Source organism: Maniola jurtina, chromosome 13 (assembly GCF_905333055.1).
Source record: "Maniola jurtina chromosome 13, ilManJurt1.1, whole genome shotgun sequence".
NCBI classification, from domain to species: domain Eukaryota; kingdom Metazoa; phylum Arthropoda; class Insecta; order Lepidoptera; family Nymphalidae; genus Maniola; species Maniola jurtina.
The window spans coordinates 3,619,952-3,646,211 of NC_060041.1; the positions used below are offsets into that span (position 1 = coordinate 3,619,952).

The 26,260-nt window shown below is 38.3% G+C and overlaps 2 protein-coding genes across 4 annotated transcripts in view; one reads left to right on the forward strand and one right to left on the reverse strand.

Annotated features, from left to right (window-relative positions):
• LOC123871481 (Fanconi anemia group J protein homolog) overlaps window positions 1-26,260 on the forward strand; it is a 69,431-nt gene that overhangs the window by 21,211 nt on the left and 21,960 nt on the right. For all 3 annotated transcript variants that reach the window (XR_006797275.1, XM_045915328.1, XM_045915329.1), the window contains exons 3-4: window positions 14,719-14,862; window positions 24,105-24,185. Coding sequence is in view for 2 of the 3 variants with exons in the window: in XM_045915328.1 (XP_045771284.1) it covers window positions 14,719-14,862; window positions 24,105-24,185 (225 nt within the window). In the remaining variant the exon portion in view is untranslated. The remainder of the gene's footprint in view (window positions 1-14,718; window positions 14,863-24,104; window positions 24,186-26,260) is intronic.
• On the reverse strand, window positions 21,091-23,482 carry LOC123871486 (fatty acid-binding protein-like). Its single transcript, XM_045915336.1, has 4 exons — window positions 23,345-23,482; window positions 22,650-22,819; window positions 21,828-21,938; window positions 21,091-21,369 (listed from the first exon to the last, which is right to left on the reverse strand). Exons 1-4 carry the CDS (start codon window positions 23,415-23,417, stop codon window positions 21,310-21,312), a joined length of 414 nt encoding a protein of 137 aa, XP_045771292.1. The 5' UTR covers window positions 23,418-23,482; the 3' UTR covers window positions 21,091-21,309.

Consider the following 26,260-nt stretch of genomic DNA (forward strand, 5'->3'; position numbering starts at 1 on the left):
AATAAAACTAAAATAGTACTGTACCGTACAAAGTTATAAATTCCGTATCAACTATGGAAAAAGTTAAAGAATATTACACAACAACAAACGCTCGGGTTGCATAAGTTTGTCACAAGCATCGAATTAAGAAACTTTTCCGAATTTTCCGCGCAAAGAATTCTCTCTCTCAAGTTTCAACTCGTAATTTTTAGTTGCAAAATTACGAACATTTAACAAAATTTGCGCTTAGTTCAACAAAATATGAAGTTAAAAGAATAGTAAGTACTAATGCGGCAGTGGTGTGTATATTTGAAAGGCTAAGGGGCAGTAAGGTAGCGCACAGAGGTCGAGGCTCGAGCGAGCGGTGACAGAGGCGAGTGGCTGCTAATTGCCTCTCAAGCGCCAATTATGAGGATACGGCTCACAAATACGCGGCACGAGGCTGTGGGCTTAAGATGTACTGCGAGCGGATTTGAATATAGAACAGATTCCATTTATATCTGGTTATTCAAATATTCTTTTCGTAGAACTGATTGTGTTGGAAAGACAGGAGCAGCAAGGTAGCGCACAGAGGACGAGGTTTGACCGAGCTGTGACAGAAGCGAGTGGCTGCTACTTGCCTCTCAAGCGCCAATTATGAGGATATGCCTCATGAATACGGGTCCCGAGACTGTGGACTTAAGAAATGCTGCAAGTGGATTTGAAGATAGAACAGATTCTATTTTATATCTGGTTATTCAAATCTGCTTTTCGTAAAACTGCTTTATGCTAGAAAGATTGAAGGGCAGCAAAGTAGCGCATAGAGGTCGAAGCGTCTGGTTGTTCAAATGTTACTTTTCGTTGAACTGCTCTGTACCTACTGGAAAGGCCCTAAAATAGCGGATGAGGTTGAGGCTCGAGCGAGCGGTGACAAAGGTGAGTGGCTGCTAATTGCCTCTCAAGCGCCAATACACGAATACGTGGTCCGAGACTGTGGGCTTAAGATGTACTGTTAGCGGATTTGAAGATAGAATAACTGGTTATTCAAAAATTCTTTTCGTGAACTGTTTAGCACTGGAAAGACTAAAGGAGGTAGCTCACAAGTCGAGCGAGCGGTGTCAGAAGCGATTGCCTCTCAAGCGCCAATTACGAGGATGCAGCTCACAAAACGCGGCAGTAAGGTATTCATAAGGTCGTATTGGATAACAGCCACTCGTAGTATAAACTATTTTAAAAAATCGCTTTCGCGTATAACCAAGTCCCGTACGCAGTTTGAAGTGTGACGGTTTCGCGACGAATGGAGAGCGAGCGAATGTGAGCACTCGAGACACTCGAGCGAGCGCGGATTACGAACTCCGCTGCAGCAACAAAAGATGTCGTTACCTAGTAGGTACCTAGCTACCCGCGCCCATGTGCCACTTGAGGCCACTGCAAACATAGGGTGGGTTATCCGTATACTTCAGATTCGTAGGTATGAAAGATGTCTGTATGCTTACACCACATCTTGGCTATATCTGTGGATTGTATATTGTATTGCTAGACAGCTTGCTACCCGGTGGACTATCTCAGAACCTGTGGTTAGTGGCCAGTATGGCTGAAGAAATGTCCTTATTCTTTACGGATACATACCTACCTATAATTATAAGCTTTAAGATAGTGATAGGCTTTGTTGTTATAAGTACTTCTACTGTTGATGTTTAAAACTTTAAATTCGTACGTATTTTTGTCATGACAGGTGTCTGTCTCTATGCTCACACATCTATGGTTATATCTGTGGATAGTTATTGTCCATCTTGTTAGCCGGCGGCGGCGGTGGGTTAGAACTTAGAACGTAAGTGGCTACCTAAGACTGTTAGTAAGAGGTGTACCTACTTATTCTATAGGATACATAACAAGCTCTATTGTTACACCTTTATGGTTGAAGTTTGGTACTTGAGATCCGTAGGCACTTTTGTCATGAAACAGTGAAACATAATATAAGACCTATATGTTTCACTGTTTCATTACAAAACATACCCATAGGACCTATTATGTTTCACAAGGTTTCACTGTATTACCTATATTATTATAGATATTTATTCCTCGGGCAGTGGGCACATGCTTACAGCTTGACGAATATAACGGTGTACCTAAACATCTTTGAACTAAAGAAGCATCAAAAGTGACTTTTTAACCCCCGACCCAAAAAGCGGGGTGTTATGAGTTTGACGTGTGTATCTGTGTATCTGTCTGTGGCATCGTAGCTCCTAAACTAATGAACCGATTGATCGAGAGTGCTGCTACTCTTCCACGCGCCACGGTCTTGCGCCGCTAGTTTTTCTCTCTTATGTAGTTCTAATTGTAAAGCCACAAGTCTTTACTACGTTTTTAAGATTATACTTAAAACATTTTTATAATTGGCTTTTTTACATACAACGAAACCCTTGTAGTGTTCATGCAACGTCGGTTGTCGAGTGTCGAGCGTTGAGAGCGAGTGGAAGCAAGCACAAATCATGTACCTAAGTGACGTGACTTTCCACTTTGAATCCCCACTGCCACTGCAACTGCCACCCCATGGTGGAGTTTTAGGCACTGGAGTTTTTACTTACGTAAAAAGACTATGGATATACTTAAATTAAAAAAAAAAAAAACTACATGGGGTTAATTAATTTAATACCTCTAAGCTCTAAGAGTTGTGATATTATATTTTTAGGTCACTTTATAGGTATACTTCGTTCTCTATCTCCTCTATTATTATAATTTTATTTTTTTAATAATATTATGTGATGAAGTTATTATTTAGATGTAGTAGGTACTTACTAGTCGTACTTAGCTGTGTATGAGTAGGTTTATGTAGACTGAATTGAAATCACTTGAAATGCGCGATCCTCAGATATAATAGCAATCTTATTTTTAACCCCCGACCCAAAAAGAGGGGTGCTATAAGTTTGACGTGTGTCTGTGTGTCTGTGTATCTGTGTATCTGTGTATCTGTCTGTGGCATCGTAGCGCCTAAACGAATGAACCGATTTTAGTTTAGTTTTTTTTGTTTGAAAGGTGGCTTGATCGAGAGTGTTCTTAGCTATAATCTAAAAAAATTGGTTCAGCCGTTTAAGAGTTATCAACTCTTTTCTTGTTTTCTTGTAGAAAAGAAGGTTAGATAACCTTTAGGTTCATAATATTATGTCAATAGACAAATGTCAAGCTGTCAACATGGACGTTGCCTAAATACATAATTATTTATTTGAAAATGATGTTTTGGAAAACTCAGATACTTTGGATCGTCGGGGGTGTTATAAATTTTTAATTTACACTTGTATAATATAAAACCACAAATTCACGGTTTTCGTTTTTTTTTTCCTTTAGGTATTGTGCTATAAGACCACTGATCTTAAAAGCGCCAATGGTTTTATTTATTCTGTGTATCAGACTTACCTACCTGCCTTCATGATTCTAGGTCAACGGGAAGTAGGTACCTACCCTATAGGTTTTCTTGACAGACACGACAGACGCACTGACAGACAGACAACGAAGTGATCCTATAAGGGTTCCTTTTTTCCTTTTGAGGTACTTACGGAACCCTAAAAATAAATGTGCACAGCTAAGTATGTCTTTCTGATAGTAGGTACTTAGTGTAACCATGTACTTAGTTTGTACTTAACGATGGGGCTGGCATACAAGTCACCCCTTAAAAATACATAGATTTAAAAAAAAACTGCGTTCGCACGTCGTCTGTCCGATTGAGTTGATACTCGTACAGTTAATGTTGGAACTTGCGGGAATCTTCTGATGTAGGTATAATGGGGCCATAATATTATCAACGGTATCGTAGGTATTTAATTACCTAATTTCCTATATAAACTCCACTTTTTATTGCGGCATACGGCATCATATTATCATAATATATCGAAATGGTACCTACTTAAATCGCTTAGCGGTGCGACGCACGTAATTTCATAGTAAGGCTCGACATGAAGTCTAGGTAGGTAGGTACATGATCTTATTTCTGAGATTAATGCCCATAACGTGAAACACTTACTATGAATTTAAAATTATTTATTTATGTCTTTAAATCTCATTATATTTTTTTATAAGCAATTTACCCGAATTAAGTGCGAAACTAAATTTTCACGAGCAAACTAGATAACAGCATATGCCGCTAATTGCCAGCCTAAATTATTCAATACAAATTAAAAAGCATCATAAACACGGGAGATTATTCTTTGAATAATAGATACTTAGTCGGCGTACCCTCGGCCCTATTTTCATGCCGTAGGTATCATTACGTAGCTTCTTGTGTTCTTGTGCGTAATTAATCGCAAGGGCTGTCCATAGTTCCGACGAGCCGGGCTTTATTAAATTTTAGCGCTTTCTCTCCCCCCGTCCCCACCCGTCGCCTCTCCCGAGGCCCCTGAAAGGGGAGGTCTCCCTTGAAATGAATAGAGGCATCACTTTTACTATTCACAGTGGGCCGGTGGATTAGCGAGATGAATTTCCTGGTCCTCCCGGGGGTTCAAATTGTGCGTGGGGGATCATTGGTGCGGATTTGCTGCGATTGCGTCGGGATTGTGCAATCTTATCGCCTATTTCGAGTAGCTACGAGTATACCCGATAGTTCAGTACGTACATTTTTGTTACAACTTGCAGTAAAAAGATACAAGACGATTTTTGAAAAAAATAATTGTCAACTCAAGAAAGCTTCCGACTTTGGCTTTTATACTTATTAATTAATTTGGAGTTGGCAATTACCCACAATCCAATTCGCTCCTCCCTTTATAATGGTACCTAGATAAGGAATAAGGCTGTATTTTTCGAAATATTCCCGGGAGCGAAAACGTGCGTAGTCGCTAGCAGGTAGGACTATATAGCTACCTAAGTAATTATTCTGGTTTCATCTCAACAGTTCCTCCTTTTTTTGTCGAAAATGACTTCAGACTTTTAGCCATTTTCTAGAAAAAATAAATAAGTAGGTAGGTACCTACTTAAGTAGTGCATAAATCACTTTATAATATATTGAAATACATAATTAGGAATGTTATATTCCTACAGTTAAAATGTTTTATTACACTGTACTGTAAATACCTACTTACCAATAATAATAATTAATAATAGATTTTACGATTTATTTTCAGAATTAATGATTTCATTTATCCATTCTATTAATAAATACATGATCCTGATCTATATCGCAGTTTTCATTTATATGCTAGCGCCTACAGCGTACTCAGAATGGAAATTTTATGGTAAATGCCTATGAGCAATTCAAATTTATCCCAGCATTTGGAAACACATGGAGCTAGGCAGTTCGTTCTCACATACACGCCCGGGGGTGTAATATTTTTCACCCCAACGTTGCGCTATGAAAACACGCCGAGTTCTCTTTTGTCCAAACGACACAATACCATGTACCTACGTACGTTATTAAAAAACCGGCCGCGCAATCGATGGCCGCCGGCGTCGGTGCCCAAATCACACAGTTAATTATTGACACATCCGTTTTTTATCCGGCTCCCGGCTGCACTGCTGGCTCCCGGTTCTGAAACGCCATTGTGGTCTAACATTATTCCCTTTGTGCACGCCCCGAAACTGGCTATTTCCTTACCTTTGTGCTGCTTTCGGCAGACACGGACCGTTTTGTTCAGTTCAATTGCGCCGGCCCTAATTGTGTTGAAATTATCGGTTATCAATTTCCTTCTTTGTCCTTAAGGTCTATTAACGTTGTTGTTCTATTTACCAGCATACCGATTTAATTTAATATGTCTACAGATTTTATTCATATTTCACATACCTAGGTAGGTATATGAAATATGAATAGGTAGATATTATACACCTTGGATGAATTACCTAAATACAATTCATTCAAGGTATACACTTTTCCGATGAACGACCTCAAAGTCAAAGACGAAAAAGTACTTAAGAGGGCTCTCTCCGTCACTCGTTTCATACAAACGTAGTTCCAATTTCATTTGAATATTAAGCAACCAAAGTCCATGAAATTTTGCAGACATATTCTAGAAACTAATATCTATGTCTATAGTTTTCCAGATTTTTATTAAAATATTCGGTTTCAAAGTTACGCGGTCTTAAAATTTTCAAACAAATCTTTGAGCCCCTGTAATTTTAAAACTACATATTTTTAGAAAAATCTAAAACACCACAGACACAGATATTAGTTTCTAGAATATGTCTGCAAAATTTCATGGACTTTGGTTGCTTAATATTCAAATGAAATTGGAACTACGATTGTATGAAACGAGTGACGGAGAGAGCCCTGTTAATCTGTTTATTTATTTATTTAATCACTACTCATATTATAATTAATGCGAAAGTGTGTTTCTTTGTTGGTTTGCCCTTCATTCACGCCGCAACGTAGAAACAGTTCGACGAAATTTTATGCATGGATATAAGTAGTTAAAAACCTGGAGAGTTACATAAATTAATTTTTCCCGGAAAATCAAAGAGTTCCCACGGGATTTTAATAAACTAAATCCGGACGAAGTCGCGGGCGTCAGCTAGTATTTTATATAAAACACATACAGTAAGAAGGTCGAAAAAAACATATAGAACAGAAGCTTAACCTAATACCTAATTGCATCGTGAAAGACGGTCGTATCGCTTCTTATTGTACAGACATCCAGACAAACTTATGCGAGAGGATTATTGCGAAAGGACGTGTTGGTCCGGCAACCAAATTAGGCCTTAGTTTCTTTCCTTAATTTGGACTTTGCATTATTACTTATTATTCTTATACCTTCCGTACAGTTATATGTACCGAAAGTAGCAATTCTTTTAACTACCCGCAAAATAGACATTTAAAACTAAAGTCCTAATTTAACTAAAGTAGCCGGCAGGAAATATTGCACATCGACTTTTAGAAAGGGATTTCGGCTTCGTAGAGCGTTGTCTCTGCCACTCATACCTACCAACTTATGTGACGTTTTGTCGGTCTCAACGACAGAGACAACGCTCTATAAGTATTAGGTATTTTACCGAAAAAATGACAGTTTAAGCAATATCTTTTCGTCATCTCTTAGTTTCAGTACAGGTACCATTTTACCGTTTTGCCATTAAGGCTGCGAAGCTAAAGTACATCTAAATTATTCAATTGATACCGTCCATTAGCAACGAAAGTCTATGAATGATTTATGGCAGGACAGTCGGGCGACTCGGTGTGATTAGCAATCGCATCTTTCTGCAGAATTGATAACATCGTCGTATCCTTAGAGGCGGTCATACATAATGTGCGTCTGGTGTCTATCTGTCGCCTATGCGCTGCTAAGTAGGTATGTGCGGACGTGTTCTGATTCGTTGAGTAGGTAGTTACAAAGTAAACTACAAATCATAGAATTACCTGCCCTGCGATACAAAAGGCCTGGCAATCAGTGTTCCGTACCTAATAAAAAAGTAAGTTTGTTGCACAATCAGTGTTCCTTAAAAAATTTTCAAAAGAAAAATAAAACCGACTTCACTCGAGCTTCACTCTTGGATTTCTAATTTTGTTTTAATATGCTCGCTCGACTTCATACCTAGGTACCTACATTACACGTGTAGCTAAACAAGAATTATTTTCTACTTTTTAGTGTTTTTGGTTTTTGAAATCGGTTTTATTTTTCTTTTGAAATTTTTTTATTTCACAATTTTTAGTGGCCCCATTGTACTATAATATGCTATGCCCAGTTAAAACCCTACTGTTTACTAAGCTATTACACTGATCGCGAGCAATTTGCTCTTATCCATTGAGGAGTTCTGTTCTCCATCTCCGAAAATATTCATCAGATCTTCACCAAATTTATATGGGACCTTCACAGTATACCCTTTCAAACAAAAAAAAAAATAATTTTCAGGGGTCTTTGAGTAATCGGGGAACATACATGATCCCGACGAATTGAGTACCTCCTCCTTTTTTGGAAGTCGGTTAAAAAACATCGAGAACCAGATTTTTTTTAAAATTTTAGATACAAGTTAGCCCTTGATTGCAATCTCACCTGGTGGTAAGTGATAATGTAGTCTAAGATGAAAGCGGGCTAGCCTGGTTTCTACACGGCATCATACCTACCGGAACGCTAAATCGCTTGGCGGCACGGCTTTGCTACCAGCAAAGTCGAACAAGCGAAAGACCAGTAGAGTCGGAAGCCTCCTACCAGACCATGCAGACCAGTGATTTAGAAATTAATAAAATTCCAAACCCGGCCGGGAATCGACCCCGGGACCTCCCACTAATAAAACCACTGCGCCAGGCCCGGAGGTTGGACGTATTTCCTGAAAATTAAATATGTTGAAGCACAATTAACTCAAAATCGAGATATTACCTATGTTGAATTGATAATAATCAGCTGAGCGATTACGATACAATGAAATGTCCAAAAGAAATATCCAATATATTTTTAGACTCCTTCAGTTTCACCTGACCAAAGCCGGGGCATATCAGCTGTATCGAATAATTATGCACTTCATCGAAGGAAGTAGGCCTCGCCCGTGCCATGCAAAGTTACGTTGTTCGAATCATACTTTCATAACTTTTGTATGCAAAGCAAAAAGCTCAGGCAGGTTAAGAGGGGTCTCTCCGTCACTCGCTGCATACAAACGTAGTTCCAATTTCATTTGAATATCAAGCAACCAAAGTCCATGAAATTTTGCAGACATATTCTAGAAACTAATATCAATGCCTGTGGTTTTCCAAATTTCGCGGTCTTAAAAATTCACATACAAATCTTTGAGCCCCTGTAATTTTAAAACTACATATTTTTAGAAAAATCTAAAACACCACAGGCACAGATATTAGTTTCTAGAATATGTCTGCAAAATTTCATGGACTTTGGTTGCTTAATATTGAAATGAAATTGGAACTACGATTGTATGGAGTAAGTGACGGAGAGAGCCCAGTTTAAGCACAGATACTCGTATTGTTTTTTCTGGTAATATTGTGGTAATGAAATGCCGTCGCCGCGACGTCACCCGCTACCCCCATCAGATAAAGGGTTATCGCGCTCGACACGATACCAAACGGATCGCTCCGCTTTCCGATAACGTTTATTAAGCACGGAAATTAGAACTCGTTTCCATTGTCGCACGAGATTGTTAATTATTAACACAAGTTAAAAAGAGGAATAACGAACATGCGTAAAAACCTCTAGTGCTAATAAATCGGCTTTGGATGCGTGACATAACGTGACACTTGCTTATATCTATGATGACGACTTTCCACATTGTTTTTCATGGACGTCTTTCCTTTGTTTTTTCAAACATAGTCGAATAACATTTTAAACTTAAACAGATATTTTTGGTACTTTTTTGGCTTTCTTCGATGTGGCTATGTAGATTTTCGGGTCCCTCTTCATCAACCATTATTGATCTATTGTAAGTAATGGCCCCTATGCTAATTTATCCGCTGATTCTTTTTGCCAACAAGTAGCAGCACTTTCTTGACTGAAATTAGATAAATCTCCTCCACGGTGTGTTATTTTATATATTTCTCTTTAAGTAATTAGCCAAAATCTTTGATTTTTTTCTCCACCAGAACCCACCCTGATTCTTATGCCTACTTCAGGTCCCTTGACTATTGCATATCTACAAGAGAATAAATAGTATCTAAAGAAGTATTTATTTATTTAAAATAAACATTCTCAAATATGCTATTAAATACTTCCCTTCATCGAGTGATTCTAATGTTGGATCTTTAAATAGGTAAATAAAACCGTAGTTCACCTCATACCCGTACTCATATCCATTTTGACTCTTTTTCTTCTAATAAGATATCTCCGAGATTTTTTTATAATTTAGGATCACATAGATGTACCCGGCAATTAAATTACACATGTTAATTAATAAAAGCTCCTTAGGCAAGAGCCTTAATCAAGGGAAACGGATGAATATGACGTGATTGTTGATAGTGGAACCGAATCCCCGAGATTCCTATAAAAACGTAATTCGCGTGTCATGAAGAACAAACGCTTTTGGACGTAACTGTAAATCTTTCCGCCTGTTTTTATACGTCGTTAGTCACTGTTTACAATGTTATAATTTTTAACTATCTTGACATCGAATTGTGAATTTATACTTTTGCTTTACCAGTTTACGAGCAAACGCCACCATTGCAATTGCTTTTAGAATGCTTTTAGACAAAGAAAATTGTGGAAAAATTCACGAAACGCTCGGCGATAAAAAACGTTGCCATAAACGGGGTGACACGACTAACCTATTTATATTCACAGATTTATTATGTTCTTAGTGTCTCTGACAGGTCATAGGTACCCACCAGGTACGATTTTATTAAATACTAGCTGATGCCCGCAGCTTCGCCCGCGTGGATTGGTCACATCCCCTGCAGCATCAGGATTGAGGAGTTGGACTCCAAATTTTTTATGAAACAATGTCGCAAAGTTCCTCTATCGATTAAAAAAGAAATGACGCAAATCGGTTCAGAAATCTCGGAGATTTCGGTGTACATAGGTACAAAAACACAACTCCCTTTTTGAAAGTTGGTTAAAAAAGTAGCCTATGTTACTCCCTGGTCAATTCTCTACTTGTCTGTGAAAATCCCGTCAAAATCGGTTCAGCCGTTCCCAAGATTAGCCTTTTCAAACAGACAGACAGACAGACAGACAGACAGACAAAAATTTTAAAAACGTGTGATTCAGTTAAGGTATCGTTCAAATAACCCTATGAGCTTAACATGAGGTAGTTATTTTGATATTACAGACAGACACTCCAATTTTATTTATTAGTATAGATAACTGATGCCTACGACTTCGTCCGCGTGGATTTGGTTGTTAAAAATTTGGAGATCTTAGATTTTCCTGGATGAAAAGTAGCCTATAAGTACCACTCTCTGGGGTTTTTAATTCAAACAGCCTCGGCATTGTCCAGAGTCCAAGGAAGTTCCTGCAGGATTTCGAAAAACTTATCGACTACTAAGTACTTATACCTACGCGAAACACTCGCGGGCAGAAGTTAGCCCTTTACAAGTTTTGCCATCTGTTCTTCTGTCTGGGCTAGTCTTCGAAGTGGCTGGACCGTTAAGTAGGTGGAGGACTATGCAAGGAGTGAGCTAAGCCACACGAGACAGCAAGAGTTTCTCCAAGATTTCGAAAATCTCGTATCGACGAGATACCTACAGGTACAGGCAAAAGTTAGCCCCAAATAAAATTTGAACACCTTTACTAAAACCTGACATAATTGGTAGTGATGAGCGGCGAGAGACAAAGCTTTGCGGGCTACCGACTTGTAAGAGCATCGCGTTACATGCCTTTATCCACACTCCCTTTCAAACCAGCCTTCACTACTTTGAGGTCGGCCGCAGTGACTGCTTTTTTGATTTGAACTTCTCTTTTTGGGTCCGTACCAAAAACGAGTAAGTATTGTTTTACATGAATTAAACTTCTTTGCTTATTATCTTTGCTGATTTCAATAGAGCAATCTCTAGGTAATTATAGAGCCCGCATACCTAAATATTTCGCTTACATTTCTGAGTAATTTAAATTTGATTTGTGATTTTTTATACGCACTCCCTTTCAAATCAGTTTTTAACCCCCGACCCAAAAAGAGGGGTGTTACAAGTTTGACGTGTGTATCTGTGTATCTGTCTGTGGCATCGTAGCGCCTAAACGAATGAACCGATTTTAATTTACTTTTTTTTGTTTGAAAGGTGGCTCGATCGAGAGTGTTCTTAGCTATAATCCAAAAAAATTGGTTCAGCCGTTTAAGAGTTATCAGCTCTTTTCTAGTTTTCTTGTAGAAAAGAAGGTTAGATAACCGTTAGGTTCTTAATATTATGTCAATTGACAAATTTATGTCAAGATGTCAAGATGCCTTCACTTGTCGGGGGTGTTATAAATTTTTAATTTACACTTGTTACTATATTTGCCGCAGTGCTTTTTTGATTTGCACTCCTCTTTATGAGTCCTTATCAAAATTCCGTATTGTTTTCCTGAATGAAGCTGATTCGCTGTAATTTTAGCGGGATCTTATAGGTATGTACTTATGAAATATTGACGATATCAGTAAATATCGCAATGTATCCAGACGTTCGCGTTCTTAAAATCGCGATACGGTATTGATATAGTCTAACACCCCCAGACAGACAATTTTTGTTGATGGTTGCGCTCTCAACAAGATTGATTGAATTCGTAGCTATGAAACATAAGTAGGTATTTTGAGATGGATGTACCCAACGTTTTATTAATAGGTACATGCTTCAACAAATAAGATATTCTCACATAGCTTCGAACTGAAAATTAAAATAAAAAGCTCTCTACTCGGCTTAGTGACATACCTAGTAAGTATAAAAAAATTAGGGCTTGGGTCTACTCGCGTTCTTGGTATCTTGTGTTGTACAATGTACAACCTAAAGCCTTTGTGAAATATACCTACTTACTTATTATTTATTTAAGATTATAATAATAGCGTAGTAAGTAAGTATAATAACATACCTAGGTAGCGATAAGGCCGCCAAATTGTACCTACTGACCTGCTTATATTTTGTTGTGCTTTAATATGTGTTTTTAACCCCCGACCCAAAAAGAGGGGTGTTATAAGTTTGACGTGTGTATCTGTGTATCTATGTATCTGTCTGTGGCATCGTAGCTCCTAAACTAATGAACCGATTTTAATTTAGTTTTTTTTTTGTTTGAAAGGTGGCTTGATCGAGAGTGTTCTCAGCTATAATTCAAGAAAATCGGTTCAACCATTTGAGAGTTATCAGCTCTTTTCTAGTTACTGTAACCTTCACTTGTCGGGGGTGTTATAAATTTTTAATTTACACTTATTCTGTACTAATTTTGTGGTGTACAATAAAAGTAAGTATATTCATTCATTCATCCTTACTTTGCGATTAAGAAGTCTGTGAATCTGTGCGTTATTATCAGTTACACTGATAAATAGGTAGGTTCTGTAGATTCATAGGAATTCAATTAAGTAAGTACCCGTAGATAAATGATTAGTTTTCGCTTCAAACCAATCATTTATCTAGTAAATTCCTACCGTTAGACAGCTTTTTCCCCACTTTACCTTGAAATTATATTTCAATCTTCATTTTGATAGATCCAAGATAGATAATCATCTCTGACATTTCAATCCATCAGAAAATTGTATTTACCTCTGAAATTTGGAATTCAAAATGGTGAAAGCTCCTTGAAACGTCAAACAACAAACGAATCCCATTACAATAATTATGGATCTATTTCATAATCAGCAAGCAGTAGGTAGTGATGTTATATAAGTGATTGTGACGAAGCACTCTCATAATTGAAACGCAAATAAAGACTTGGGCGGGTTCGGCGGCTCGGCGACATCTGGACCCTCTAATGGAAATGACAAGTCTAATGTAACAACTGAAAACATCCCCGTGGACGGATCTAACAAAGCATTCATTTTCTGATGGCGGTAATCTCGCCCAAGGGCGGCATTGTTCATGATTTTCTACGAGTTTTTTTCACATTTTCTTCTCGGAAAGAATAAAAATACTGAACAGTATTGTCGACGCCGACGCTCGCGCCGTGATCGCGCAAAAAGGAGCCCCTGGATGACAACGAAATGACGGGAGCGTCCGGGTGGCCTCCCTCCCCCACTTGTAAAAATGTCGCCTGGGGAGGGGCAGCGTGCCTACAAGACGGCATTTTTACACTCCGACTCCGAAGCGAAACGTCCTATTCACCAATGCCTTCCTACTCCAAAATATACTGTAAACACCTTTAATAAGATCCATGGAGGCATGCCCGCGACTGACTTGACTTTTTAAAACACGAACTTGTGTTTGCGATAAATCGATAAGTATATAGGTATACGATAAGAGTAGAGGGAGCACAAATTGCACGGATTTTACAGCTCTCAGTGACGAGGGGGGAGGAGGGTTAGCCGTTTCCGACGGCTGTTTTAGGAAATATGAAATTTTCGGTTCCCATTCAACGTTCGATGTTTTCGCTCCGAGAGCAATTAGACGAAGTTTTCGCTTCCGAGATCGAGTGACAAATTGTACAAGAAAGAGCAAAAGCATAAACCACAATGTTTTTGCTAGGTTTTCAATTATTGCAGAATTTAAAAAGGTTTGGAGACAAAGATGGAATATTAGATTGGAGACTAGTCTCTTATTTTCCTCTTTTTTTGTTTGGTGGCTTTTTGAAGTGCCAGACGAGACTGTCTTTTTTAATTAGTAATATGAAATACGTTTGCCTAGAAAAAATAGAAATCAAAACGCATCGCTTGGCATCACATTGCATTCTACTTACCGAAAATCTGGTGTCAACAGTCAATAGGCATCTTGTAGGCAAACGCGACCCATCAGCTTAGACCACATTATCATTTCCCATCAGGTGTGATCTTAGCCGAGCATATTGTGCCTATGGTGAATAAAAAAACCGGTGTGCGAGTCGAACTCGCTTACGAAGGGTTCCATACCATCGTACAAGAATAAGTTATAGGTACCTACTTAACACTCAATTTTTTTTATTTGCATGGCGGAAATTTTGAAATTTTTAGGTTTTAGTATTTGTTGTTTGTTATAATAGCGGCAATAGAAATACCTACCTAAGTACCTACATAGGTAATCTGTGAAAATTTCAACACTCAACCTATTAGGTACGGTTTGTGAAATACAGCCCGCTGACGAACGGACGGATAGTGGAGGCTTAGGTAGCAATAGGAACCCGTTGGCACCCTTCGGGTATACTTACTTAGGTAGGTACGAAACCTTGAAAGAAGTAGGTATGTTTTCGGCATACCTACTTAAATAGGTATAGGTATTTTCAATAAGACAAATAACAAGAACAAAAATATACTTATTTCCAGATCGCATGCGTCAACAGGAAGCCTCCATGTCCTTCGCCCAGCATCCTGAGCTGAACCAACTGGATGGAGCTTTGGAATACATTGCGAGTCCGCAGAAGAGCGCTATTGAATCACCAGAGGCGTTCTTCTCAAAGAAAATCCACGGTGAGTTCAATTTATCCTGATAGGTAGGTACCCTCCTATCTAACTACTACCTAGCTGATGCTAGCTGATGCCCGCGCCTTCTTCCACCTGGATTTAGGTTCTTAAAAATCCTGTGGGAATTCTTTGATTTTCTAGGATAAAAAGTGGCAATTCAATTTCCGGGATGCAAGTAAGTAGGTACCTAGGTATTCTCCTTACCAAATTTTATATAAGTCGGTTAAACTAATGGGCCTTTAAGAATTCCGTGGGAGATTTTCTGGGATAAAAAGCCTATGTCCTTCCCCGGGATGTAAGCTAACTCTGTGTGAAATTTCATTAAAATTGGTTAAACAGTCCGTGAAAAGCTACTTAGCAGACAGACAGACACCCACTTTCACATTTATAATATTAGTAGGTATATGGAAGTATGGATTAGTATGGATTCAGTAAAGTACAAATCGTAAGCATAGAAATGATCCAGAAACAAGCATAACATGGATGTTACACCGCCTCTAAAAAAATTGAACACAAATCTGCGCCGGCGCAATCCTCACGCTCGGATGCCTTACCATATTCAAATTATCGGAGCTGTCGATCAGGGCGCGAACAACGCAAGCGCACAATGCTGGCGTAAAATTAGATCCTACATATTACGATTGTACAAATAGTCCGCTTTGTTCGTGCGTGCATCTGCCCTGCGATTGTGCGGAATTAGATTTCAAGTGTTCTTTTTTTTATTGGCGTCAACGGTAGCCTGCATGTTCGTCGATTTAACATCCCTTTGATGGATTTTGAATGTCTGTTTTGCTGTGAGATAATTTGTGACTGTCTAAAATATCTGCAGATTGTAGATATCTACCTATCTATATTTTATTTAAGTATAGGTAATTGTCATCAAACTGCTACATCTAAGTACCTACTCTTTACTTACCTTCATGTTGCGTTACCTTAGCCTGTATGCGTCCACTACTGGACTGGCCTTTTGGAGAGCGCACCACCACACGTCATATCCACCCCAGCCACCCACTTCCCGCCAGCTTTTTTAAGATATGTCCAAATTCTACCATCACATCGGTTATCGTGAGCTCACGCACACACTCACAAGACAAGTTCTTTAACGTGTCAACATACAGGAACAACGGGAGGAATTGTGGAAATTATTCATTAGGCGCTTGGAAGTGTTCAGGTGTGCGTGTCGCGCTCGGCCAATCGTCACCTTCCGTGTGAAATGTGGGCGGAGTCCACACCCGTCGCGTCAACCACGCGATCGATTCCAAGCGGACTTTATACATATTTACCTGAGCAAACTGTGGATCTTTTTGCGTAAGGAAACTTCATGTGGACTCGGAGTTAGCGATTAATTATAAAATAGAAAGAATAGTCCTAGTCAGCCCTAATGAACGATTTTAGTAACAACGTAATTTTGACAATACAAAAAATATCTACCTAAGTTAATTTTTGTGACTCTAATGTAATAGGTAAGAGTAGATAGATAAGTAGGTAGGTACCTATCATCTGAGAAATATGCATAAAATATCATAGCATAAGATCTTAATTCAAAACATCCTGTATATTACGCAAACGAAAACATTGTTAGCGTTATTGTTAGAAGTGAAGTTCATATTTCGCAAGAGACTCGTGTTTCGAAGTAGGTACCCTCCTACTTCAAATTGGCGTCGTTGGAAACTCTGGCATAACGATTCTTTCTTTAGATTAATTTTGGCAATTTAAATACCTTAACAGATAAATAACTAAGTAGGTATTGTACGGGAAAATTATCATTGGGGCTATCTACGTCTAAGTAGGTATACATTGCGTAAAGAAACTTGGAGTTAACGATGAGACAATATATTATGAAAAAACATTAAGTAGACGATTTCGCTAACTAAGTATTTGCATTTAATTATATAATATTGTATAGGTATACTTTTTTTGTATATACTTATATGTATTTAGTTAAAAAGGGCGAAACTAACAACTGGGTCTAGAATCTTGAGATCTTACATGTGGTTTGTCTCTAAAAAATTGTGAAATTCACTGCGCGTCGAGATTATGTCAACAGGCCTACAAAAACGTAAAATTTCAAGTCTATATTACTTTTTTAACTACCCGTAAGTACGCCCGTTGCCAGCCCTTGTACAAAGAAGTGTTCGACGAGGCACTGAAACAAAGTGCTGCGTATCGCATATAATATTAGTTTAATAGTTTAAGATGAAAAATCTTTGGCAAGCCTTTTTAAAATCGTTAATGGTATGAACCATAGAAATGTTAGCTATGCCAAAAATGTCTTTTAACTCGATATCAACAAAGATTATCGAATATTTAAATTAATTCTACAGTTTTGCCTCCAACATTAATTGCAATGACAGTTCTCCTCTTTAAAACCTTTGTAAAAAAATATTTTAACAAAAACCCTCAGTTGAAATCTACTTAGGTAGTAGGTACTACAGAATGACTGCGCGTCGAGAGGATGTCAACAAGCGTACAACGTAAAATCTCAAGTCTAGATTACTTTTTTAATTGCCCGTACTTTTGCCAGCCCTCGTACAATGAAGGGCTAGACGAGGCACTGGTACAAAGTGCTGCGTATCGCATACAATATTTCATTACAAGGGATTCTTTAAAAGTGAAACCGTGACATTTCCCCTCTACATTTAGGCACCTAAACCTTTCGCAAACAATATTGAGAGCAGTACGCGAGTAAATGAACAGGGGGTGGGGTCCTAAACAAAAGGTGCTAGCCTACCCTCCCTCGGCCACATCGACCCGACCTGAAGGGTGGATGGTAGGGTGACCACGGCTCGAAGTGTCATGTATCTACTTATATCCAGATTAACATGTTTCTGTACGTACTTCATGAATATTTATTTTAGGAAATCGGATGTTCTTTTTGCTCTCCGTGTGTCATAATTCATAAACTATGACTCTCATAATTATCCGTCCTATCATCTGTAGGTATAGAAAAGTTCGAGTAAATAGTAACGACAACAATAGCGTATTTTGCTGTTCTCCTTCTCATTCTCATCCTATTCCTACCAGCAGCTGAACCGCCTCGGCTTTGTTCGGTTATTTGTCGCTTCAGACATAAAGTGAAATATTTTTCAGAGATTCTTATCTCGTGGGAATTTCGAAACATTCGTCTATATTTATTGTCTACTGTGCAAAGTACAAAATTCTACTTTTTAGGTCCAAGGGTTTGATCTAGGTGTTGAGAAGTCTGTCAGTGTGTGCGTCAGAACTTTTATATTACTTTTATTTTTTTTATATTATGTCATCATTGGTTGATTTATTATTTACCTATGCGGGATCCCGCATGCTACAGTCTGATGCATTGCTTCTAACGCGTCTTAAGAATTTGGTTCAGCTTCAATAGAATCCGTACATTCCTTAAAGTTTAAAAACTCATGGGCTTCATATTCCCAGGGCGGTTGTGCTTTTTCGCAGCTTGTGTCACTTGTGCGGGGCGCGGGCGCGGCGGCCGACACTGCGGGCGTCGGGATCCGGCGTCCGGGCGCCGCGTCGCCATGGCAACGACACCGCGACACCCCCCCGACTCACACCAACCCACCGACCACTCGCCCACAGCCAGGGCTTGCGACTTTTCCTTGATATTTTCATACACGTGTATTTGCCAAAGCGCCTTGAACACTTTGGGCCAGCGTGTTTGGCCAATGTAAAGAACTGAGCTATCATATGCCGCCAATAATAATAATGTGTACTTGGAGTCGGATTTTGTTAATGGTCGAACTATCCCATTACTTACAGAATGGAACTTAGATAAGAAATCCAATCTGCCCTACTCCAAGTAGTCTGCTCTAAGCACCTCTAGAGTGTTTGTGTAAAGCTCAAAGCCAGAAGGTGATAAGCGAAGCAAACCGGTGACATCCGTAGCACCATAGGTGAACCTGAATGAAGGGACGACGGAGGGGGTCTTATGTTGCCATTTTAAATCTATCATCATCATCACATTTTATTCAAAAAAGACATTATTTACTGTCCTGTACTAACCGTTATAACCGTCATTGGTAAAACCTAGCATGTAGGTACGTACTTACTAGGTACATAACTAATAGTAACCCTAGGGCTAGAATTCTGGCTAGGACCAGCTTAAAGGTTACCAGTGTTATTGCCAAGGCATCATTCTGTAGTCTAATGTATTATGACCTCTGCCTCCTAAAAACTTATTTTAGTGCCCTAACTTAAGTGAAAGCATAAGTGTATAGTTGAGTTTACGTAAAATGATACCTAAGTATTAGGATAGACCTTGTTCTGCACCGAAAAGTTTTTGGGCTTAGGCAATCGTTTCATGGTCTCCACGACATAAGTAGGTTATCTCTTTCAGCGTCATATTCCTTATTGCTAAAGGGTCTTTTTGAGAATTATCTCAAAAACCTACCTACCTATTAAGGTAATGCGGTAGGTTCTCAGACCGTTCCGAAACACAGGTTACCTAACGGCAAGGCTATTCTATTTTTGTATTAGCAAAGAAAAACAATGGCCCGATAAAATTACAACATTTATGTACGTGGTTGACAACCCTACACCACCCCGACAAAACCACCCTTATAAACAACGACACACGGCCCACGATTGCTCACTTATATACCCGATACATAAGGGTACATTACATAAGACGGTACGGTCAGGCGATGTAAATAACGCGAGATAACTTGGAGGGTCTAATGGAATAGGGAATCGTGTTTTGGAAAGTGGCCCGGAGAGAATGTTCTGGGTTATGTTAACATTGAGTTAAATGAGCCAGGAGGAGCAAGCCTTGCACTAGGCTGTAGCCATCAAAAAAGCGCATACGTGTACCTAATGTTGAAATGAAAAGGTGCTTTATTTTACACTACAAGAAAAACCAAAACTTCATACAACAACTGTTTCTACAATAGGCAGCTTATTGTTAAGAAGCGAACTCTTTCAGGCAAAAGGAATTAAAAACAAAATACTTAAGTAGGTATATCGAGTTTAGGTGAAATTATACTTTGTAACACACACAATGGAATATACAGCGAAAATCCGTAGTAAAAGAGGAAAGACTTTTGTCCTGATTGTTTGATTGCAATCAAATATGAAGCTTTGCTTCGGAGCCACTCCACTCAGTAGGCCGAAGGACCTTATTGATTGAGGTCATTATGCGGGACATCCAAGACTCTAGAAAGATGGCAACTCTCGGTTGATAGCCTACCCTGCCATGTTAAGTGAAAGTCGATAGGGGATTATGTCGAGAATTTGATTATTCGAGCGTTCAAGTAACGGCGCACTTCGCTGGAGGTTCAGTTATATGAGTAATTGCCATTTTGTCATCCATTACGTGCCAAACGGAATTTAAGATTCGTGTACTGTGTACAGTTCTATCTACCTAATGATAGCAATGTACCTATCTACATATTTTGTACAAGGCCCTTCGTAGGAAAGACGAAGAAGCCCTTGCAGTTTTTGAAAGTAAAGTTCTACTTACCACAGAAAACTTACTGGTAGGTTACCTTAGCACCATAATTTTTTTTAATCCAGATACAAGTTAGCCCTTGACAACAATTGCACCTGGTGGTAAGTGATGATGCAGTCTAAGATGAAAGCGGGCTAACTTGGAAGAGGTATGGCAGTTTTTAATAAACCCGTGATCCTTTGGTTTCTACACGGCATCGTATAATATACCTACCTAAGGTAAAGGCTCTTGGAGAATCAGATATAACCATGCAATACTTAAATAACAAATTGCTAATGAGCCTACCAGTGTCCAACATTGAAAATTCGTGACGTCATTTGCAACGCAGCTGTACCTATATTATATCTCTATGACCTATGCCGTATAGTCCACCATAGACCACCAAAACAGATTATAGCGACAATAGCTTGATCGACAGAGATTTAAAAAAATCCTAAGTAGGTACTTTTGAATCCACTGAATTGCCTTTCCTAGCGAGAGAACCAGCAAAAAACTAGGCGGTTGCTCTTTTCAAATATTTAATAAAGGTTCAATATTGTATAAAATTAATTGAAGTCCCGCGCTTTGCTGGAGCGAGCTGCAGATCAAATCCACGCTATTTTATATTTAAAGGCCAAAGATTTGGTCGAGATCAATAACGATAAAACGCCTAAAACCTATACATATACATACATACTTCGATATTTCTAGGCAAACGCGAGCCACCTTAGCCACACCATTAATTTCTTACCTACTACCTACCTACTTCATATTAGGTTTGATTGTGCTTAGGCGTGCACATAGTGTATTAAAAAAAGTTTTTGTTAGGCCTGAACCTGTATTATTTATTATTTAACAATAAACACTTTGACGATAAAAAAGTCACTACTTAATCTCATTAATCCGAAAGATCTTTTAAATATATACTCAACTCGTGCTATTTTCATGCACTGAGCCATTCATATCAGCATATCTCGAATCCAATAATTTCCAGCTATTAAATCTTCACCTTCAGAATCGATCTTCTATCGCCAATTCTATTGAACCAATTGGAAAATTCTTGTTACAGTTTTATCAAAACCTACAGCCGTTGTAGTCTGCAAAAAAATACAAATATCTAAGTATAATATTAGGTAAAATAATAAAATGACAATCAAGTGTGAGTCGGACTCAGTGACGAAGGGTTCCGTACCAGCATCGTACAAATAACACTATGTAACTAATTAAACTAAAATGACAGTTCTACATGTAGTAATGCTATCCCTTTTTAATACTCCCTGTGGAAAAGAGTAACACTAGCGTTAAACTTGTCTATTTTTTAGTACTGAGCCGATTTCACCAAGCAACGTCGAGAATAAATTGGGCGTGATGACAATTTTTGTACCTACTGAAAACCTGTCAAAATGTCAAATTTATTCTCGAATAAGACTTATGTTACTTCGTGATATCGACCTAGAGATTATGTTCAACAGAATCAGTCACATTTCAATCAGATTTCACTAATTACCTGAGTAGGTATATTGTATAAGTAGGCCTAATATCACAATATACTTACCACAACAAGTTTTTCCGGATGAAATTCTCGTATATGTGTTGATGTTCTTCCGTTATTTTCAGTCTGTGTGTGCGTCATTATGTTCCCTTCGAAAGTTATTAGCGCCTCAACCTTTGAAAATATATTTGTACGTTGAAAATAGTATTTTATTATTAAATAGTGCTGACTTGTCTTTATTTTGCTAGGGTGCTGACAATTCTTTCTTGTTAACGGCCGAAAGGTATTGCCTACCTGTAATCTGTTGATAGTCTAGTTTATGACGTCCGCCTCCTAATTGGGAGGTCGGGAGTTCGATCCCGGCCAGGCACCTCTACCTTTTCGGTGTTATGTGCGTTTTAAACAGTTAAATACCATCCACCTCAAAACGTCGTGAAGAACCTGCATGCCCAAGAGTTCTCAATAATGTTCTCTTACTCTCAGAATGAAAAGGGTTTGGCCATATTCCACAACGCTGGCCAGTGCGGATTGGCAAACTTCTAACACCGCCACAGATTATTGTGGTTCTCCACAATTATCTGTGGAGGTGTTTATGGTTTACTCACGATGGTTTCCCTCACCATTTGCAAGTAAAATTTAATTGTTAAATACACAAAATTTCAAAAAGTTGGGGGTTAGCCCGGGATCGAACCCTAGATCCGCCGACTAGAAAGTCGACGTCTTAACCACGATGCTATCATCTGTATATTATAATTATTATTATTAGTCAGATAATTATTATTATTCATCTTTTTATATTTTGGAAAATCAAAGAATTTATTAAAACCTAAATCCACGCGGACAATGTCTAAAGTCGGACATCGGCTAGTAGGAATATAAATATACCTTGACACCGTCTGCTTTCGCCTCCTCAAACTTCTCACCAGGTGTAAATGTACATGCGGAGTTTGCTAGCTTGGATTTCATGGCGAATGTGTATGTCCCATCCTCGTTGCGCGTCAAACAGTGGATTGGCCTTAAATTAACAGCTGCTTTTCGAGAAATGTAACCCATTCCTGGAATAAATGAAATCGGTATTTACCAAATGAATTTAAAATTTTGATTATTTCGTCAGCATAGATTTAGGTTTTTGATAATCCCGTAGGAGCTCTTTGATTTTCAAGTGTAAAATGTGACCTATATCCGTCTCCGGAGTATTGTAAACGGCCTCTATACCAAATTTCATCAAAATCGGTTGAACAGATAAACCGTGAAAAGGTAACAGACAGACTGATAGATAAATCAGGCAGGTAGGCAGACAGACATACTAAGTACTTAGCCATTTATAATATTAGTGTGAATCTTAAAGGATTTTTGAACGCATTGCACCGAGTTCGGAACTGAAGATGTTCCTTTCGAAAAGAACACTCTAAATTACAAGGCTTATACCTATTATAATCGTCGAAAAAGTGCTAAATATTCAGTCACAAATAATTTGATATTGAAGTGTTCATCAATTTGGTCAACTTCAAAACAATCGCCTAATTATTATCTTCAAAGAATCAAAATACTATTTACGTATTAATTCAGCACACCCATACCCAAAAATACAAGATATTCCTCGAAATACTCCTGCGACACCATAACATACTGCTTCCCTATAAACTCGTCCATGGCACATCGACCGATCACACTTCACCTCACATCACAACTAAATACTATCTCTTATGTGAATGCAAGATAACAACGCTATCTCTTGATAACCGGTTCTAATCCTTATATCCATAATCTTATAATTTATATTTATGCGCGTGCATGTGCGTTTGCGCTCGTTTTTTTATTGATATATTAGCGATTAACTGCGATAAATCGGGTGCAGTGAAATAAAAACGCGATAAGGCGACTCCTGAAAATTGAACTGCACTCGGACTCGTCAAGTAGCTCTATTATTGAAAACCCCTTAGAACACCCTTCCGGCCGCTGTTTCTTGGCAAGCTCCAACTTAGACCTTTCCATCAGGCGTGATTATCGTGTAGCGCAAGCCTATCTTGCATAAATAACAAGGTTTAAGGTTGCATCTGTTGTATATTACGCCCTAGAGTAGGTAAGTAGCTGACCAGATCAAAATAGGGTCAGCTAGGTAATATGTATTATGATGCCTTTTGCTCTCGAAAAATGCGACGAATCGTCAAAGCATTTATAAACCAAATAAAAAGATTAGGAAATAAATTCCTCATCGTTTCCTAAATTGATTCACCTGGCAACCGATCATTTATGTGTTTGCAATGACTGTTGCAGAGACGTGGTCCGAAGTTTGTAATTTAGTATGTGTATTGCTTAGTGAAATATTATTATTTTCAGGTGAAAGGAGCATATACGATTCACCACAAAAACAGAATGTCGTAAACAAGCGGCAAGAGCCTCATAATGATTCCTTCGACAGTAAGTACCTAGTCAAAAAAATTTATACTATTCTTTTCGATAGCAGGTATTTGGCTACATTGCGATCTGATTTGATGACAAGATAATGATGAAACCGCCAATCTGATTGTAGTATGGAGTATTTCTTATGAGTATGATCCAATAAAACATCAACTGAAGACTTGAACATGATCTGGAAGAAGCGTGCACAGCCATCAATTGTCAAGAAGAAGAAGAACGCCCAGCAGAAAGCATATGCTTGTACAATTTTTAATACAAGAAACTGTATGATACAGGTCCCTTCCCAGCGCGACAGCAGCAGTGCTCCCTAGACGCTCATAAAGTCCCTTGTACGGTCGGCCTCAGAATTCGAGTAGCAATTCCGCGAAACTATTGAATCAAAAACCTGCCGCACATGACCTTTTTCTATAAACACGCCACACACACCTAACGCATGTGCATAACCGTGCCACGCGAATATGATCATTAAGGTGCTAAATGACTTACGGCCTTTGACTGTACATATAGGTATGTATTATGTAACAGTTTCTAGGAGTCGCATTGGGTACGTTTCCGCTGCGCGCTATGTATGTTTCATGCTTCAAACAGAGGACTCTTAAGAGAGGGAAATCTCCCCAAGTATAAAAAATTCCTTCACAGTTTGATGATCAAGATGCATGGTGTGTGTTCTGAATGAATACTTGTACTCGTATAAAATTATATATCTACTAGTTATATAAGTAAAATCTTGCAATGACTGCACTAATTCAAAATGGCGGCGAGCGTTGACAATGACGCCATTACGCAGATTACGGCGCCGCGTTCACCCTAATGAAAGTATTGAAATCGACCCCCTTTTCTAGGGCTGCCATGCTTGATTTTTTTGTATGTGATCATCGTGCACTTCATTCTGTCATGCATTTCCAGTCTTTTCTTTATACAGTCTAGAAACAGGTTTCTTAACGGCCAGATTTTATCAACGTTCTTACTTATGAGCTAGTGAACTGATTGAGTTATCAATGTTTCCTTTGAATTTCATACAAATAGGCAAATAGGTACGTGTTGAATCCATATATTTCTCAATTGACACTCAAAAAGTGTGCAATGGTAACCAATTTGAATTAATGCTTTGAGATTGAAAAAAACAAAAAGAAGAAAATCCAAAATCCGGTATCACAGTGTAAGCTTGGCCCATATTAATTATCTATAAAACATAGTTGGCGCCACTCAAATCATAACATCATATTAGAAGGCGTCATTGATTGGCTGAAGTTGTTCAACATCTGATCGATAAACGTACTGTATATAAAATTCTTATAGTTTTTAGTTGATGAATTGTAGCATAATAAAGGATAATATTTGTAATCAATATATAAGATGAAAACATCTTTATTACTTAGATGATTTGTGAAACGAGCTTGATGATTTGTATATTAGTCACTAAGTTTATTCATTGTACAATTTGGATTGGCCGATAACGATAAGATAAAAAGGGGAGTGGCTAATAAACGTGGAGAGGTTACCTGTAAGAGTGGTTTTAAAACGACGACATTCAAAAATATACTAACGTAAGAGGAACAACATTTATTTGACACAAATGTAAAAGTTAATAAATTTAAATATGAAATAAAAGTGTAATAATTTATCATAAAGATTGTGTTTGTGATTTCGTCAGACCTTACCCAAAAGGTCAGAAGAGGGACATCAAGAAAATATAATATTTTCTTGTCACGCTCACGACTCAGAGAAACAAGTGGAAATATACAGAGGAACGAGAAAGAAGTGGAGGTCTAGTAGACCACAGACATTTTGGAGCACAAGGCCAATATTTGGGCCTCAATATATCAAAGTACCTAGTCATGGCATCAAAGGATTTCTGGATAAACGGGTAGGATCTTTCCATGATTTTATTTTTATTGATACCTATTAATGGTAATTTTTTTTTTATTTGTGTGGGTTTTCGTTTTGTTTGTTCTACATTTAGTTATCATTTTGTTAGAAAGCTTTGCTCCGAGTTGGAATGGAAATTATATAACGTTATGATACCTAGAATTACCCACATGTTTATAATTCATCTTGTATATTGGTTATACAAA